An 18,485-nucleotide genomic window follows, 5' to 3' on the forward strand; every position below is an offset into this window, starting at 1 on the left:
AATTCTGCATTTAGGCACCTAAAACATAACTGGCCTGATTTTCAGAGTGCTGGACACCTACTTCAGTGGATGCTTTGGCTACTTAGCACCTCTGAAAATATGGCCACTTATGTTGTAGGTGCTTAAATGTGGATTTAGGTGTGTAACTTTAAGCACACACATTTAGAAATGTTGGCCTCTGTTCTTTATTACAAGCTTAATTATTTTAAAATATAGGTAAACTCTGAACTGAGTAAAAAAACCTGAATGCATTTCATGACCATCTTCAGAATGGAGATTTACCACTAACTTTTAAAATTATTTCACTCATTATTAGAACTACATTGCAATAAAAAGTGTATATTAGAAAGTTTCATTAATTTGCTATAGTAAAGGTTAAACAGTTGTACTGTACAAGACCGTCATTTAACAGCTTTGGACTTAGGCAGCATATTAACAGTTTTTTTTTTATTACAGATGCCCTCGGGTTACGCAAACCCGACTTACACAAATCCGCACTTATGGAAAAAGTTCTGTAAGCTAGAAATAAAAGGGTTGTTTGTTGTTTTTTTTCTTGGTTTTTTTTGGCATAGTTGTCGGGTATACATTTCTGACTTACGCAAAATTCAAGTTACGCAAGGCGTTCAGGAACAGAACGCTTGCATAAGTCCAGGAGCCTCTGTACTGTTATTTTTAAGGCATTCCCAAAAAAATACTTTAATGTTAGTATTTTTGCTTTTAGAAACTAAACAAAATAAACTAAAGAGCTACTTTAAGTTATCCAAAGACCATGAATTAATTTTTCCATCAGATTATAGGGGGCTGCTAAAAGGTGGAAAGCACCATCAAAACCAAGAGACATGCTTCACTGTTCCTAAAACAAAAAAAAAAATCACTGGGATTAAGTCTTCAAGACCTGAATAGGAGTTAGCTCACCTAAGTTCAGCTGTTAAATCCTTGATAGCCGCATACTTCTCCTCCAGAGAGAACTGTGCATTCTGTAGCACATCTCGCAGTTCCTGTAATTGTCTCAAAGTGATTTTTAATTCTCCATGGGCATTTTGTAGTTCAGCCTCTAGCTCTTCTATTCTGTGTAAAGCATCCTTTTGCCCAGTCTCACTCTGAAGCAGTTTATCTTCCAGATCACTCACTGTTAGGCAAATAGAAATGGAAAAGAAAGTGTACTCGCCAGTAACTGGTTCTTTAAATGTTGCCTCTACATATTATTACTTGCAGTACGCACCCACCCCCAATGTCACTGAGCTTTGAGGACATTCTAGAAAAGCAGAGTCCCATTCAAGACTGCATGACCAATCCCTCTGTGACATTATGAAGGTTGTGCACTCCCCAACCTCCTCACTTCTTTTTGCTAAACTTGGTCTTTAAGAGAGCTGAATTCTGAGGAAGAATTGAAAATAGGCGAATAGTGGGGAAATGAAGAGGCAACACTCAAAGAAAGAATGGTTATTCTACTGGCAGAGATGTTGTAGTAAGTGTGGATCCCACTGTCAGTGCGTATGTCTTGTGTGCAACACGGAATGTTTTAAATAGTAATGTTCTGGGGCTTTGGGGGCCACGTGTGCCCTGTGGCTCCTTGTGCTCCTGTAAAAGAGCATAAAAGGTTTCTTGATATCAAAGAGGGAAAAAACTTCAAGTCCTCCTTGAGGAACAGGTGCATTTTCTGCTCTGAGCTGCATTTACACATGGTGCAGGTACAGTAACTCCTCACTTAACGTCGTCCTGCTTAACACTGTTTCAAAGTTACATCGCTGCTCAATTAGGGAACTTGCTCATTTAAAGTTGTGAAATGCTCCCTTATAACGTTGTTTGGATGCCTGCTCTGTCCACTGCTTGTAAGATTCTGTGAAGAGCAGTCACTTTACAAGGGAGCATTGCACAAGTTCCTCTTCTCCACCTCCTCCTCCTCCCTCCCGGCGTTTCCCCTTAGGACTTTCTAGGAGGGAAGGGGAGGAGAGGGGAAGTGCTGCGTCTCCACTCTGCCCCCTCCCTCCCAGAAAGTCCTAAGCGCCGCCAAACAAGCGCTGGGAGGGAGAGGATGAGTGGGGAAGCTCCACGTCTCTGCTCCTCCTCCTCCCTCCCAGAAGTCCCAAGCACAGCAAACCAGCTGTTTGGTGGTGCTTAGGACTTTCGGGGGGCGGGAAGGAGTGGGGATGCAGCGTGCTCCGGAGAGAAGGTGAAGTGGGCGTGGGAAGAGGTGGGCCTGGAATGGAGTGGGGACAGGAAGAGGCAGGCCTGGAGCATTCTCGGCAAAGTCGGCACCTGTTCTTCTCCGGGAAAGCTGCCGCTGCGAAGGTGCTTCCTAGTGTCCTTGCCTGCAGCGGGCTGTGCCTGTGTGGGGTAAGCCAGGGGCACTTCCCAACCACAGTACAGTACTATACTATGCCTGCCCCAAATTTTTTTCCTTGGAACCTAACCCCCCGCATTTACATTAAATCTTATGGGAAAATGGATTAGTTTAACATCGTTTCACTTAAAGTTGGATTTTTCAGGAACATAACTACAACATTAAGTGAAGAGTTACTGTATGTCTTTTGGCATCCAAAGTGGATGGCGTAAGGTTTCTCTGTCCGGGGTTGGTGCTAGCACTGAGGTCATTGGTGCTGATGAGGTTGTCAGAGAGAACGCCAACACCAGTGCCAATGACGCTGGTACTTTTTAGGCCTCTTCTCCCTGGTAGAACCAGAGATATGGTGCCTTGTTACCCAGTTACCAGCACAGTTATTAAAGATAGTCTCCTTGACTCCAGCTTGGAGTATCTCTCTTCTCTGGATCAGATGCTACCTTCAAAGGAATGCTTCAAAAATATCTATTAGGGATATGTCCTTCCCTGAGGCAGAAAAGAGATCTGTTGTGTCCATCAATTAAGGGCATAAGAGCATCACACAAAGGACAGGTTATAAACCCCGTGGGTTTAGAGTTTACCATTACTAAGTGCTTTGCTCAGCTGTTCAAAGAAATATGGGAGAGTGTCTCCTCCATCTTTCTTTTCTTTTTGGAGGGGCAGGGGGACAGACTATCCAATTAAAACAACAAGAAAATAATTTTTAACAATAGGGTGAAGAGAATTTCTTGACAAAAAGATTGCATTTGAAACAGAAGAGCAGACTCAATGTGCCATCTTGATGCTACAGGCAGTAAGAGGGAACAGAAGGTATCTCTACACTAATAGGTTGATTTACCTTTCATTAGGTCGACTTACATCTACCGCAATAATTACTACAGTGGTACATGTCCACACTACTCTCCTCGGATGGTGGAAGCACTCTCCTAGCGCTTCCACCATCCGAAGAGGGGGTGAGTGCGGAGTGGAGAGCCTGGTCTTTCAGCTCCACAGGCAGCTCCCTACCGGGAGCCCGGCTGCCCCACAGGCTCCCAGCAAACTGCCCCCACCCCGCTCCCCATTCCCTAACGAGAGCAGGGGGAAGCTGCCCGAGGCTTCTCGCCCCTGGAGAACAGGAGGTGGGCACTCATGTCAATTTCATGGCTCCAGAAGCCATGAAGTTGACAAGGCTGTCCAGCTCCCGGCAGGGGTCCAACTGCCAGGGCTTCTCACCCTGGAGGGGAGTCCAGCTGCCCAACTCTCCAGGGATATGGGGGGTATGTTGGCTATTTGACAAGATCACCAATAGCTGATGTAAGGAACACAGCATCTACACAGATTCTGTGTTGCCCTAACTACAGCAACATAAGCCCTATGCCTCTTGTGGAGGTGGAGTTATTATGTTGGTGCAGTAGGGCACTTACATCAGTGGGAGCAAGGCTGTAGTGTATACACTGACATCATTAAATTGACATAAGCAGCCTTATGTCAACCTGTGTAGTGTAGACCAGGCCTGAGGGAGGGTCACAGCTGAACTGCCCTTTATGCCCTGACATGAGAAGGAATAGGATGCATGGATGGCCGTGATGGACATTCTCTTCAAAAGATTCTGAGCTTGTGTACATAGGCTCATATGCCCCTACAGTGGGACCCACATGGACATTCAAAAGAACCACTAGTTATTGTTAAGAAATCTACCTTTCTTTGAGTTGGCCTCTGCATATTCCTAAATGTGGGAGTTTAGTAAACAGCATAACCCCTAAGGAGGCAGGCTCAGAAGTTCTAATTAAGCAGGAGCTCCAGAATTACCCTCCCAAAGTATGTATCTGATCTAAATACCAAGCTGTTGAGTATGCAGTACTGCATAAATGTGTCAACAAAATTTCCTGCAGATTTCTATGATGACAATATTACAGAAGCAGGCTATTAATACCATCTTAACAGAGTGAATCCTATGTCCTCTAGCCTAACACATCTTGATACATAATCTAATCCATTTTGACAGATACTAAGTGGAAATGGCATTCCCCTCACACTGATCCTCAATGCTACAAACAATTTAGGTGCCTTCCTAAATGTCTCAGTTAACCCTATCAATGTTGTATAGAAACCTAAAGATCAGACTTTGCATTGGTAGTGATTTTCTCCCACATAAAACAAAAAACACCACATATACTTTATGAATTCCATCCTGTTTTGTGAATGCCATTTTTGAGTGTAACCTTCATTGTGTAGCTGAGATTTGATACCTAGTGGACAGATGATGGCTGGGAAGCTGTGACAGAGCAGTCAAGTGCCATTGACATTGAATGGCTCTTCCCTAATGGAACAATGGGTTTTCTACCAGCAGGGCCATTGATTTAGAATATTTACCTCTTTACACAAAAGCTGATGGGAGTGGGAGCTGGAGTCTCCCCATCCCAACCTTGCAGCACATGGGGACTCAGGGGACACAATCAGTTTTAAGAAGTGGTCATTCACTAAGGAAATCCAGAAGCAAGAGAGTCAGGCCAAGAAGGCCACAAGGGCTGCCTGGCCTAAGTACTCAGCCCACACCCAGGACTTACAAGGGTGGTGAAATCAACTGAGATGGATTGCGTTTAAGTGTTTGTTGTTTTCCATCTATCTATGGTCCTCTTGTCCTTTTTTAAGAGCAAAGTGTTTGTTGATAAAAATTCCATTGTTTAGTGTGTGCCTTGCTTTACTACCATGTTGTCCCTGAAGGGTGTAACTAGGAAACCAGAGGTCCCACAGGCAGTTGAACTCTGGGGGAGAATATGTCTAAGCAAATGGGGGCTCAGGTGGGCTGCAGCACTGATTACAGGGTCTAGCCAGAGTGTGGGGTACCACTGCCCAAGAAATGTGTCAGTCATGGGTAGGCACCTGGGACTGCCCTTGAGACCCAGAGCTACAAGCAGTGATCAGTCATTACTCAGATGAAGGGGGCATAGAAGCAAGTGGGATTAAGCAGTTGGATACAATCATAAGAAACCGGTGTCCATCCAGAGAATGAGACTGGACCAAGATTGTGACAAGAGACCTGAGCCAGTCTTAGGGTACGTCCATACTACCCGCCCGCATCGGCGGGTAGCAATCGACTTCTCAGAGTTCGATATATCGCGTCTCATCTAGACGCGATATATCGAACTCCGAACGCGCTCCCGTCAACTCCGGAACTCCACCACCGCGAACGGCAGTGGCGGAGTCGACGGTGGAGCCGCGGACGTCGATCCCGCGCCGTGAGGACGGGTAAGTAGTTCGAACTAAGATACTTCGACTTCAGCTACACTATTCGCGTAGCTGAAGTTGCGTACCTTAGTTCGACCCCCCGCCCCTAGTGTAGACCAGGCCTTACAGAGATACGGTAGGAATTTGAACTTTCTGATGTAATTGTTCAATATCTTCATGTCCATGACGGAATTTCTTTATTGGAATGAGAAAGAATTTGAAGCTGATATTAGGCCATAGTAGCCTGATAATTGGTGACACTGATTCTCAATGTAACTGAGTCTCCATGGGGGAAGGGCACACCCCACAAGTGGGAATATGTAGAAGGCCATCTAAAATGAAGACGCCCAAGTAACATTTTACTACCCAGATCTTTTCAAATTGCAAGATTATGAAAAGTCAAAACAGTCATATGTTGAGTCCCTTGCAACTAACTACAAAACAAGTCGGGAAGGAGGAGGGGGGAGAATCTATTTTAATACATAAAGCATAAGCAAATAAACCTTAAAGATGAAATTTTTTACATATAGTAAATCATTTACCTTGTTGTGTTTTTTTATTTAGTTCTGACTGAGTGTGCTCCAAAGTCATTTCTAAGTGACTTAGCTGCACTGTTTTAGTTTCACCATCTCGTCTTAAATGCACTAGTTCTTTCTCCATACCAATTAGCTCATCCTTGCACTGATCCATCTCCAGCTTAATCTGCCTGAACAAAACACAAAAGGAAACAGAATTAACAAATCACAATTGGAATAATAAAGACAACATTTCCCTCACTTCTTTGTGCCCCTCCAGGTCCTTGCACTACCCCAGAGACGACTCCTTGCTCCCTGCAGTTCTCACTCACTAGGCCATATGCCTAGGAGTCACCTAATAGCTGGGTTCTTTCCCCCGCTCCTCCTACAGGAACCTATCTACAACCTGTAGTTCACCAGCTCAACTGAGCTCTGGCTGCCTTTATAAGGAGCAGGTGCTCTTCAGACTATCACCTGACCTGTTACCCCAAAGCCTCAGTTGGAAGGTAGCTGATTACTCAGAGGTGGAGCTGAGCCCATCTTCCCTAGAAAGGGCCAGTTACTCTGGACAGATTGCTATTTTCATACCTGGTTCAATGCTTTGTATATGCAATGAACTCAAGCAGAGAAATTTATACAAAGGCTGAAGCATATCAACTCTCTACGAGTTGGATACCATTTCAACAGTACTATGTTAAACAAATCAATTTAACATACTGTATTATTTTAATTGCATTTCATGTAACAGTTCTGTATAGTTTCCCAGAAAGAAAATTAACAAGTTCATTTTATTTCATCCTTATACTTGTATTTGTAAATTGAGCACATTGGTATGGAATCAATGAAAAACAGTAAGTGGGGAACCTACTGATGCCTTTTCACAGACATTATTCAGAAAAAAGCCACATTTTAAAGGGACACTGTTGATATTAATTTTTGTAAAAATATTTTTTTCTAATAGGGCTTAGTTGAAACTGTACAAACTGAAAGAAATAGATTTTAAAATTCCTTAAATTATTTATAAGGCTTTTCTGCTTCTCTGATGTTGACAAGAGTATTTTCGCGATGGAGAGTGGTCAATCCCAAGAGCAAAACCATCAACATTATTATTTTTTAAACCAAACACAAGCCCCAAATTCGTGAAAGCATTTAGGAATGTGCTTAACTTTAGGCATAAAACTGAAGTTAGTGTGTTTATGCACTCTTCCTGAATAAGGACGCTTTCTTGAATAGAGGCACACAGAAGGACTAAGCCTGGATATCTGTTTGTAAATTAACAAAAAATAGAAGTGTCCTTAAGCTAGAAATAAAGGCCTGAATTCAACAAGGTTTATGGGATTATTAACATGTTTACAAATAGGCAAATATTCAAGTATGAATCAGGACCAAAAGTACTATTCTAAAGCTACATGTACCTGTAAAACATAGTCCTTTCAATAAAAGCATCACATTTTGTGATACAATTTTTTAGTAGTTTTACAATATTGGATCTTCAGAATACACCAAAATGAAAAAAATGTTCTACACATACCCAATTGTGCTAGTAAGTTCAGCCACCTTCTGTCTTTTTAAATCTGCTTCCTGAGAGGCTATACGGAGCTTTCCTTCTGCCTTTCTCAACTCTTCTTCGGAGTTTTCTTTCTGTTTTTGAAGTTCTTGCTCCAGTTTTGATACCTATTTATAGTTGTATTTAATAAGGTATTTAATATCTATACTGTTAAAATATATATAAAAGAATATAAATCTCCCTCTTGAAAAATCACATATGAAAAAGTTAAAAATATTTAATTTCTTTGGTTAGATCCGAAAAATCAAATAGAAATCTGCAAAGGTACTTTTAGAGAATAAATTATTTCTTATCAGTTTAATAAGTGCCTCAAAAGTAACTAGACGCGAAATTTCTTATTATGATGTATTACTTTTTAATTATATACCTACAGCCTGATTTTCAAAGTACTGAGCATCCACAACTCCACCTGAAATTAAGCAGCATTTCATTTCATTCACTCAGGCTACTATAATAATTATATCAATTACATCTGATCATTAAAAGATTATAAACAAAGTAAGCTATCAAATAGATAGATATTGCAATTCCATATAAATACATTTAAATATTTATGCTTACCTATACTATTTAATTCTTCTCATTATGAATGTACTTTACCTGTTTTTCAAGCTTAATCTGGCTATCCTCTAGCTCTCCATTTCTAATTGTCTCCTGCTGTAACATTTGCTGCTGCTGCTGCAGAGTTTGCTGTAGGAGGACATTTTGTTCAGTGGTATCCTGAAGATTATGATTTCTTTGTTTTATTTCTTTTTGTAACCGGTGCACCTGAAAATACATTAATTTTCTTTACAATGAAACAAAGATATGTATGCCTTATCTTGCTTCCATTTAAGTCGGTCATCCTATTGTTCTTCGTGAGAGGATGATCAGACCCATAATGCAAAAACAAACATACAACTTTACTGAAATCTATTATGAGGAATAACAGGGAGACACTGTAGCACTGGCTGGAAAAGAGCTGAGACTGGCATCTGTTGCTTAGAGCATGGGCAGATGTGTGGGATCAGGGTTGGGGGGTCGGGGGGAACGGATCCTTCACACCCGATCCCTGCACCAGGACATGGCCCTCTCACACACCTGCTTGTGTGCCAAGCAGTGCATCCTTCTCTCAGCTCCTCGCCAGCCAGCCCTCCAGTGTTTCCCCTGGACCTACTGGTGACTATTGGGCCAGGAAAGAGTGGGGGAAAGGGATTCCAAGGCTCCTAATAAAAGACAGTTACCTTTTCCATAACTGGTGTTCTTCGTGATGTATTGCTCATGTCTATTCCCACAGGAGATGTGCATGCTCACCACGTGCACTGGTGCTGGAAGTTTTTCCCCTAGTAGTACCTATAGGGGAGCGTCCCCAGTGACCCCTGGAGTGGCACCTCTATGGCACGGTATAAGGGGTGCTGTGCGCCCCACTCCCACCCTCAGATCCTTCTTGCCAGACAACTCCGACAGCGGGGAAGGAGGGCGGGATGTGGAATAGACATGAGCAACACATCTCGAAGAACACCAGTTACAGAAAAGGTAACTGTCTTTTCTTCTTTGAGTGATTGCTCTTGTGTATTCCACAGTAGGTGATTCCAAGCTATATCTGTTGGAGATGGGTAGGAGTTCACAAAGTCTCGGGACAGAGCACAGCCCTGCCAAACCCAGCGTCTTCCCTGGTCTGGGAGACGATCGCATAATGCGAGGTGAACGTATGAACTGAGGATCATGTGGCAGCCCTACAAACGTCCTGAATGGGGACATGGGCTAAAAAGGCACCCCACGAGGCCTGCACCCTAGTCGAGTGTGCCCTCACAATCAACGGAGGAGGAATTCCCGCCAAGTCACAACAAGTATGGATACACGAGGTGATCCAGTTGGAGAGCTGCTGAGTGGAGATTGGCCGACTCCTCATGCGTTCGGCCGAGGAGACAAACAGCTGCAAAGGCTTTCTGAACTGCCTAGTCTGTTACAGGTAAAAAGCCAGAGTCCATCTCACATCCAGCATGTGGAGGCGGCACTCCTCACTGGACGCATAGGGCTTGGGGCATAGGACCGGCAGGAAAAATGTCCTGACCCATGTAGTAGGCAGAGACCACCTACAGGAGGAACGAAGGATGTGGGCGGAGCTGGACCGTATCCTTATGAAATAACGTACGGGGGCTCGGAAGTCAGGGCCCTGAGTTCCGAGACCCGTCTAGCTGACGTGATTGCACCAGGAAGGCTACCTTCCACGAGAGGTGCGACCAAGAGCATATAGCTAACGGCTCAAAGGGGGGACCCATCAACCAGACGAGCACCAAGTTCAGGTCCCACTGCGGGACTGGGGGCCCAGTGTACAGGAAGAGACAATCCAATCCCTTAAGGAATCGGCCAGTCATAGCATGGGAGAATACCGCATGCCCCTGCACCAGTGAGTGGAAGGGCAATATGGTCGCCAAGTGCACCTTGACGGACAAGGGCACCAGGTCTTGGGCTCGAAGGTGAAGGAGATAGTCTAAAATGAGCTGGATCTGGGCAGCCACAGGGGAAACGTCCTGCTCAGCTGCCCATCGGGAAAACCGAGACCACTTTGCCAAGTAGGCTCCACACGTGGAGGGTTGTCTGCTTTCCAAGAGGACACACTGAACCCCTTCCGAGTACATCCTTTCCTCCCGGTCTAGCCATTGAGCAGCCACACCGTGAGGTGGAGCACCACTAGGTTGGGGTGGAGGAGATGGCCCTGGTCCTGGGAGAGCAGGTCCGAGCGGGATGGCATCCGGCCATGGCGGGGCGACTGCCAGGCTCGTGAGGGTCCTGTACCAATGTTGTCTGGGCCACGCCAGGGCAATCAGGAGGACCTGGGCCCTGTCCGTGTTTATCTTTTCCAGGACCTTGATGATCAGCAGGATCGGGGGGTGGGGGGGGAGGCATGGAGAAGCTGTCCTGACCAGGATAGGAGGAAGGCATCGGAGATAGCTCCCCCCCGAGAAGAACTGGGGACACTGGCGGTTCTGCCAAGTCGTGAACAGGTCCACCTGGGGAGTTCCCCACTCTTGGAAAATCTGTATATCACCTCTGGGTGTAGAGATACGCGTGGTGAGAGGGGAAATCTCGGCTCAGACGATCCACCTGCGAGTTCTGGATGCCCAGTACGTGGTAGGCCTGTAGGCAAATGTTGTGGGCTATACAGAAGTCCCACAGCCTCAGGGCTTCCTGGAAGAGGAGCAGGCCCCGCCTTGCCTGATAATGTAAAACATCGAGGCCGTGTTGTCTGTGAGGATCCTGACCACTCTGCCCTCCAGGTGCAAGGGGAAGGCCATGCACGCCAGCCGGACCACCCTGAGTTCCTTGACATTTATATGCAAGGCAAGGTCCTGTGCAGACCACAGATCTTGGGTCTGAACGTCTCCCACATGGGCTCCTCACCCCAGGTCCAAGGCGTCTGACACCAGCTCCACCGACGGGGGGCATGCCCCTGAACGGGACCCCATGGAGCATGTTCTCCAGGGAGGACCACCGTTGTAGAGAGGCGATCATTGGCTCGGGCACAGTGATAACCTTGTCCATCCTGTCCCTGGCCTGGGAGAACACCGAGGCCAACCAAAGCTGGAGGGGCCTCATCCTGAGTCTGGTGCGGTGAACCACATATGTGCATGCTGACATGTGACCAAGGAGCTGGTGACACACTCTGGCTGTCGTCACGGGAAACTTTGTGACTGTGTCGACGAGCCCTTTCAGTGTCTCGAATCTGTCCAGTGGGAGGGAGGCCCTGGCCAACATCATGTCCAGGACTGCCCCGATGAACTCTATGCACTGTACCAGGACTAACGTGGACTTGGTGTCGTTCACCCACAGGCCCAGGGTGGCGCACATGGACAGGAGGAGCGCCACACGATCCCGCACCTGTGACTGGGAGCTGCCCTTGACCAGCCAGTCGTCCAGATAGGGAAAGATTTGGACCCCAGGACGCCTGAGGTAGGCTGCCACCACAGACATGTACTTTGCGAATACCCTGGGAGCAGTGGACAGGCCAAAAGGGAGTACTTCCGTTCTGCCCTCTTAGAGATGAGGGGCAAGGAAGCCAGGGTTTGTCACAAGGCATTTGAAATTTTTGCCACCCCTTCGTGGGTGGAAGGGGCACCCTGCCCGGTACCAAGGCCGACACGACATTGAAGAGGGAGTCGAGGGTTCCTCCACCTCCTCGGCCTGAAGGTTGAGACTTGATGCCACTCTTTTCAATAGTTCCTGGTGGGCCTTAGAGAGGGAGAACAGAGGAAGGAGAGGTCGTAATCGCCTCATCAGGGGAGGGTGAGGATGCAGGCATGGTACTCTGCGTACCAACCGGTACTGGAGGTCCCACCACTTGGTCACCCTCTGGGCACAGAACCGAAGATGCATGTCCCACCAACTCCTTTCTGGAATGCTGGGAAAGGGAGGCCAACAGTTGTTCCAATGCTCCGGCCACCAAACGAGCCCCCACCGGGGGCTGCGTCAGGGCCCACAGGGCCCACTGGTACCACAGTGCCAGCCAAGGAGCTCAGTGCCACTGTTCAGCCTGACTAGCCTGTCCCATTGACTGGACAACTACAAAGGGAGGCCGGGCTAGCATACGATCTGCCGCTGTCCCAGGACCGGGAAGAGCAGTGGCATCGGGAACGGTGCCAACCACAACAGCATGATCCCAACATGGAGGAATGGTACCGCCAATAGCAGCTGCTCCACAATCAGCTCCAGTGGGCAGATCCACTGGTGAGGCGCCAGCGATCGATGCCTGGGACTGCGAGAGCGGTGCCGCAGCAGGGTCCTGGAGCGAGACGATGAACAGGAACAGGGTCAATGCCCGTATCATGATGGGCTACAGTAGCCTCTCAGAGGCGAGGACCTCCAGTGCCGTCTGTCTCGGTCTCAACGGGGCCCACTCCCTTCGCGAGGTCTATGGTCCCTCGAGGCAGAGCAGTGTCTGGAACCCCTGTCAGTCAGAACCCAGCCAGACAACCTGGTGGGGGGGTCGATGGTGACTGGCGTGGACTACGCATGGGATGGTCACTGAGCGGCGAACAGCATCGGGAACATTCCCTCGAACGCAAATGGTACCAAACAGGAGGCAACTGTGGCGATCCAAGCAGTGGCTTGCCTCTGGACCAGGGAGCCAATGGTGGCGGTGCCCCTGGTACCGGTAGGGACATAATGTCCCGGGCCGCTTGCATGGCCTCCAGCGTGGAGGGCACCCGGACATCCAGGGAAGCCTGCACTGACTGGGCCAGGCTACTTTGCTCAACCTGAGTTGGAGGCCTGGAGGCCGATGGGCACTGAGAACTGTCCAACATGGGTCTAGTCTCTCCCCCGGTCTTGCTCCTCTTCTTAGCCTTCTTGGTGTGCCCCGCGGACAGGAGGCACTGAAGGATCGCCGTGCACCGACACCGCGATGCCAGGTGCCAACTCGGAGCGGCGCAATAGAGTCGGGGTCAATGCCAATTCCATCAGAATGGCTCGGAGCCGAATGTCTCTTTCTTTCTTGGACCAAGGCTGGAAAGATCTGCAAATCTTGCAGCAATCGCGGAGATGGGTTTCCCCAAGGCAGCGTAAATAGTCCGCATGCAGGTCACTCATTGGCATCGGCCACCTGCAAGTGTTGCACGATTTAAAGCCCGGGGCATGCCCCAACCTGGGTGCACTAAACTAAACTAACACTAATCTAAACTACTTCAACTACAGGTACTACTACTACGAACGAACAAGAGTTCTAGAGGAAAGCTGCAGACTAGCTGGAGCAGAGCAGTTCTGATGCACCTTCACTGGTGGCAAGAAAGAACAGGAGGGGGGGGCGTGTGCACAGCGTCCCTTATACCACACCATAGAGGCACCACTCCAAGGGTCACTAGGAGTGCTTCCCCTACTGCTAGGGGAAAAACTTCCAGCACCGGTGCACGTGGCGAGCATGCACACCTACTGTGGAATAAACATGAGCAATCACTCGAAGAAGAAATGCACTTTGTCCATCCTGTCCCTATCTCCCCGCCAGCCAGCCAGGAAGCAGCAGCCTGGGTGCGAGCTGAGTGCAGAGCGAGCCAGGTTTACAATCCGGCCCAGCGTGGTCCAGGGCAGGGATGTCTGGCGCCATCTGGTGAGATACCCCGCAACGGCCTCTGGCTTACCATCCCTTCTACTCCCCAGGATAGGACTGGCATCGCCACCTCCCAGCCTGCTAACCCTCCACAAGCAGCCTTAGCAGGGAAGTGGAAGCTGAGATGGCCACTTCTGCCTCCTTGCTGTTGGGAAAAAATTGCAGCAATTCTCAGGGGCAGGAGGAGGCTTGGCAGTTGTCTACATCCCATGAAATTCAAAACACTTAGCTGTGACACTGCTGTGAATTTAAAAAAAACAAAATAAAACAAAAAACAAAATCTGATTTCCACAGGGTCTTATCTATAGGTTATCTTTCCTATATATAAAAAAAAGAGGTAATGTAAAATTAACAGTTGATCACTCTTCTTCAGCTTCCTATTCTCTCTTGGCTTTGCAATTTTGTGGTTCCTGGTTCTCTTCCTACCCTACTCCTTCAGCGGCTCATTTTCCCCTTCACATTCTGTCCTGGTTCCTCTGCTCTTTTCTATTTTTGTAAACTCAATCTGTTCCCCTCTCCTCCAATTACCACCTATATGCAAATGATCCAAGATTTTCAACAATGATTAGTGACTTTCGGTACCTAATTTGAGACACGTTAAAGGAGCCTAATTTTCAGGGGGTGGATGCTCAACATTTTCTGAAAAGTCATGCCCCTTTAAAGCATCTCAAGTTGCACTTCCAAATATGGAGGCACCCATTATCACCAGTCACTGATGAATATCTTGGCCATCATTACCAATCTTTACCTTTAACCTTGCCCCACTATCCAGTCTCCCCATCTCTAAATATCAGTTATAGATTTTAAGGGCAGAAGGGAAGAGTAGACCATCTAGTCTGACATCCTGTGTATCACAAACCATAAAATTTCATCCAGTTATTCTTATACTGAGCCAAATAACTTGTGTTTAGCTAAAGCGTATCTTCCAGAAAGGCATCCAAGAGATAGGGAATCCATCATTTTTCTTGGCAGTTTGATCCAATAATTAAATCACTCACTAGTAATATTTTGTGCTTTATTTCTAATTTGAATTTGTCTGGCTTTAATTTCCAACAACTGGTTCTTGTTATGCTTTTCACCACAAACTTAAAGAGCCATTTAGTACCTGTTTCCCCCCCCCATGACGGTACCCCTATACCTATACTATAATCAAGTCACTTCACTAATTTCTTTTTGATTAGCTAAACATTAACACAATTGCCATAGCCCTCTCAATCTCAGTCATTCCATAACTGAATGTGTCCTTTCTCCTGATCTTGCTTCTCTGGCTTTACTAACAACTCCCTTATATTGGATACTACTACTTTTCACCTACCACATCCACTCTCACAAAGTCCTATTGCTTCTCCCTCTTTGTCACAAAAATTTGCCCCTTTTCACAATCCCTACTGCTAAAATTTTGTTCACCTCTCTCCTTGCCTACTATATCCTTCTTTTAGACACAAATTCTAATATTTGATAATGGATAACACCAGTTTTATCTGTAACAGAGAAAAACTAAGTTAATAAAGCAAATTAAAGTTTACCTCTTCAGACTTCTTCTTTAGCTGCTTTTCAAATGACTCCTTATTTTCTTCTAATTGACTCAGATACAATCTAAGCTCTTCCTTACAAATGTCTAGTGCTGACTCTAGTTGTCTGACCTAGTTAGGTGTAAGAGACCATTTAAAATAAGTAATGACTAATTGTTCAGAATTGATCAAGAAGTCTAAAATAATTCATTAAAACCTGCTTGTTAACCATTTTGTGTGATATAACTACAAATATGGATAAAAAAAATCTTTAATTTCTCTGAAATTTACTTTTAACATAACATTTAAATAATGAAAAATAGTCATACAAAAACTTACAAAAAATTTATGTTTTTAAGTCATAAGAGATTATAAATTATGCAAAGACATTACAATACCTGTCATCAGCTACAGTTTAAGGACATATTATATATATATGAATAGCTGACTAAGTATTGTGAATTATATATATTATATATATATATATATATATATATATATATTCACAACACTTAGTCAGCTATTCACTTGTGCATCATTTACAGAGAAAGTGATTAAAAGGCTATAAAATGCCAGCTTTATGTATGGGATACCTTCATAAGGTTGAGAATGATACATTCTTATGTAAATTATGACAGGTCAACACTCAAAAAAGATTCATATCTAAAACCAAAATATTTTATTGTGCAATTACAAAATAGCAGATCCACTTTCATTTTCTGCATTGAGACTGCAGTTCCTGAGTTTCATCAGGAGGGAAAAGAACAAGGTAAACATAAAACAGCATAGTATGATGATGATGTTGACGACAATTTAACAAATGTATCTTACATTTACATTACTACTAATTTGGACTTGCACCCTGAAATCACAAACTTAGATACACAATTTATATACAACAATAACTAGGGACCGCAACTATCTCTGGGGTGAAATGCAGCAATTGTAACATTAAAAAGCGTTGGGAAGGAAGTGAAGATTTCCATATCAAATTGCAACAGCAGTGGAAAATTTAGACAGGCAGTCTGCAGTTTTCCACACTAGAATTTTACAAGACCATGAGGTTACACACACACACACTTTTTTTTTTTTTTTTTAATAAAGGGAGGGGGGAAAAAACTTCAAGTTATCTCTGATTAGAAGTAGTCAGGGACTTTCATTTTATATTTCACCTGAAAAACACCACTGGCAGCAGTACCCTGTAACAGTAACAGACCACTGGTTCAGTACAAACTCGGACGGAAGCAAGCTACTGAATCACCAACACCACTTCTTAAAGCACCTAAACAATAGGTGGGATAGCTCAGTGGTTTGAGCATTGGCCTGCTAAACCCACAGTTGTGAGTTCAATCCTTGAGGGGACCATTTAGGGATTGGTCCTGCTTTGAGCAGGGGGTTGGGCTAGATGATCTCTGAGGTCCCTTCCAACCCTAATAATCTATGATTCTTGGATGCCTTCTCATCCCAACCAATCTTAGGTTATGAAGTCAAATGCTTTTACAGCACAAGATGGCATTGCTTGGCAAAACTACTGTTGCCAATACTGCATTGAAGAGACTTGCCAGACAGACACTAGTAGGAGGAGTAAACGGGCTAAAGAGTTTGAAGAAGTCAGTTTACTTTTACAGTTACTATTTAGCCTAAAATAAATATTGCATCTACAGTGAAACCTGAAAAAAAAAAAAAAAAAGAGACCCTTATTCGTCACTCTCTTGTCTTTAGAGACTCCCCAAACTATCTCCAAATGTAGCAATTCCAGTTCTGCTCTATTTGTACTACGAGAGCATCTTAGCCAGGCAAAATGATTTTTGTTGGTACACACAGCAGTCACTTAAAGCAGGTTTCACTATAATATTTCTCTTTTGTTTGTTCATTCTTAAATGAAGGATGAAAGAAGGACTGGAAGGTAATGACACCTTTTGGAATATTTACATGAGCTCTATAAGTAACTTGGAGGTATCTCATCCAGAGGGAATGGAAAAGAGCTACATAAATACGGCAATTCAAAAAAGAAAAAGGTATTAATCAAAAACAAGAAAAATCGTACTTACTTTGATTGTTTCTTCCGTTAATTGGCTTTGCAACATTTTCAAAGCTTCTTCTTTCTTGGTATTTTGCTTTTCCATTTCCTGTTTGCATAGATTTACCAAAGGAGACAAGATGTGAATATAACTGAATATATAAAAGTTATACTACGGGAAACCAGCATACTAGAAAATGAAAAAATATTTGGTTAGTGACAGAAATGTTTGTCTTTATATTGTATTAACATGCATTTTACTTCTAACTAATTTGGCCCTGATTCCGTCACGTTGTGGTCCCTTTACACTTCCCTAATGGCAGAAAGCGGCTATAAAGAGAGAGTGTAGGCTGCTCCTGTAGAATATTCTCATTATAGGTAAGGCCCTACTTGAATTGCAGGATGATAGTCAAAAATATTGCAGCTGAGTTGCGGACAAGCCATGGAAAATTGCAGAAAAGTAATAATGGACCTTATTATTTGCGATGATAAAGCCCATTATTACTGTTCTGCAATTTTCCATTGTTGGCTGAGAGTGGGCACTCCCGCTGTTGGCCACCCTGGGCTGACAGCAGGGGCTCCTGCTTTCAGCCCCGGTGTGGCCAGGCTCCCACTGTCAAAAGGCAATGGAAGCCTAATATTGTAGAATCTGCAACATCACAAGTTACATAGGGCCTTAATTATAGGATAGTTCTTCACCTGACATAGAGCAGATGTAAGGCTCTATGCTGGCCTCCTTTCTTGTCCCTAGAGGAGGCATATTGAGATGCAAGCCAGGATGTGACCCGAGTGATATTCTGTGCTGGAATAAAAGCCATGGAGGGTCATTAAAGTCAGGGCAATTTAGAGCAGCTCTGGGACTGGTCTAGGTTGCAACAGGTACAGAGGCCAGAATTAGGGAGCAGGCAAAGATGGCTTAAAAACAAAAAACCCCACCCATCTTTGTCTACCCCTATCTTTCCTGTACCCAGCAAAATTAAGAGAGAGAACCCGGCCCTTCATCTCTAAAAACTAGTCAATCAACATTTGGTTTGCTATTAGACAGAATTAATAGTCAATATTACCTCTCTGCTTTCTATCAGCAGCCGATCCAATGATTCAAGGTGACGCTGTTTACATACAATATCTTCTTGTAAAACAGACATTGTCTTTTCTAGCTCATTAATTTGCTGGTGTTTCATAGCCAACTGAGTCTGAAGCTATACACAAAAAAAATTCCATTATTTATTGTTTTAATGTAGT

General features: G+C 45.0%; 1 protein-coding gene across 7 annotated transcripts in view; it reads right to left on the reverse strand.

Annotated features, from left to right (window-relative positions):
- Positions 1-18,485, reverse strand: part of CCDC18 (coiled-coil domain containing 18) — an 80,069-nt gene that overhangs the window by 38,636 nt on the left and 22,948 nt on the right. For all 7 annotated transcript variants that reach the window (XM_039483137.1, XM_039483133.1, XM_039483134.1 and 4 more), the window contains 7 exons: positions 18,308-18,442; positions 17,275-17,352; positions 15,239-15,355; positions 8,231-8,398; positions 7,595-7,737; positions 6,091-6,254; positions 916-1,129 (listed from right to left, as the gene is read on the reverse strand). In XM_039483137.1, coding sequence (XP_039339071.1) covers positions 916-1,129; positions 6,091-6,254; positions 7,595-7,737; positions 8,231-8,398; positions 15,239-15,355; positions 17,275-17,352; positions 18,308-18,442 — 1,019 coding nt within the window. The remainder of the gene's footprint in view (positions 1-915; positions 1,130-6,090; positions 6,255-7,594; positions 7,738-8,230; positions 8,399-15,238; positions 15,356-17,274; positions 17,353-18,307; positions 18,443-18,485) is intronic.

This window comes from Mauremys reevesii, linkage group 8 (assembly GCF_016161935.1).
Source record: "Mauremys reevesii isolate NIE-2019 linkage group 8, ASM1616193v1, whole genome shotgun sequence".
In the NCBI taxonomy this organism is placed as follows: Eukaryota; Metazoa; Chordata; order Testudines; family Geoemydidae; genus Mauremys; species Mauremys reevesii.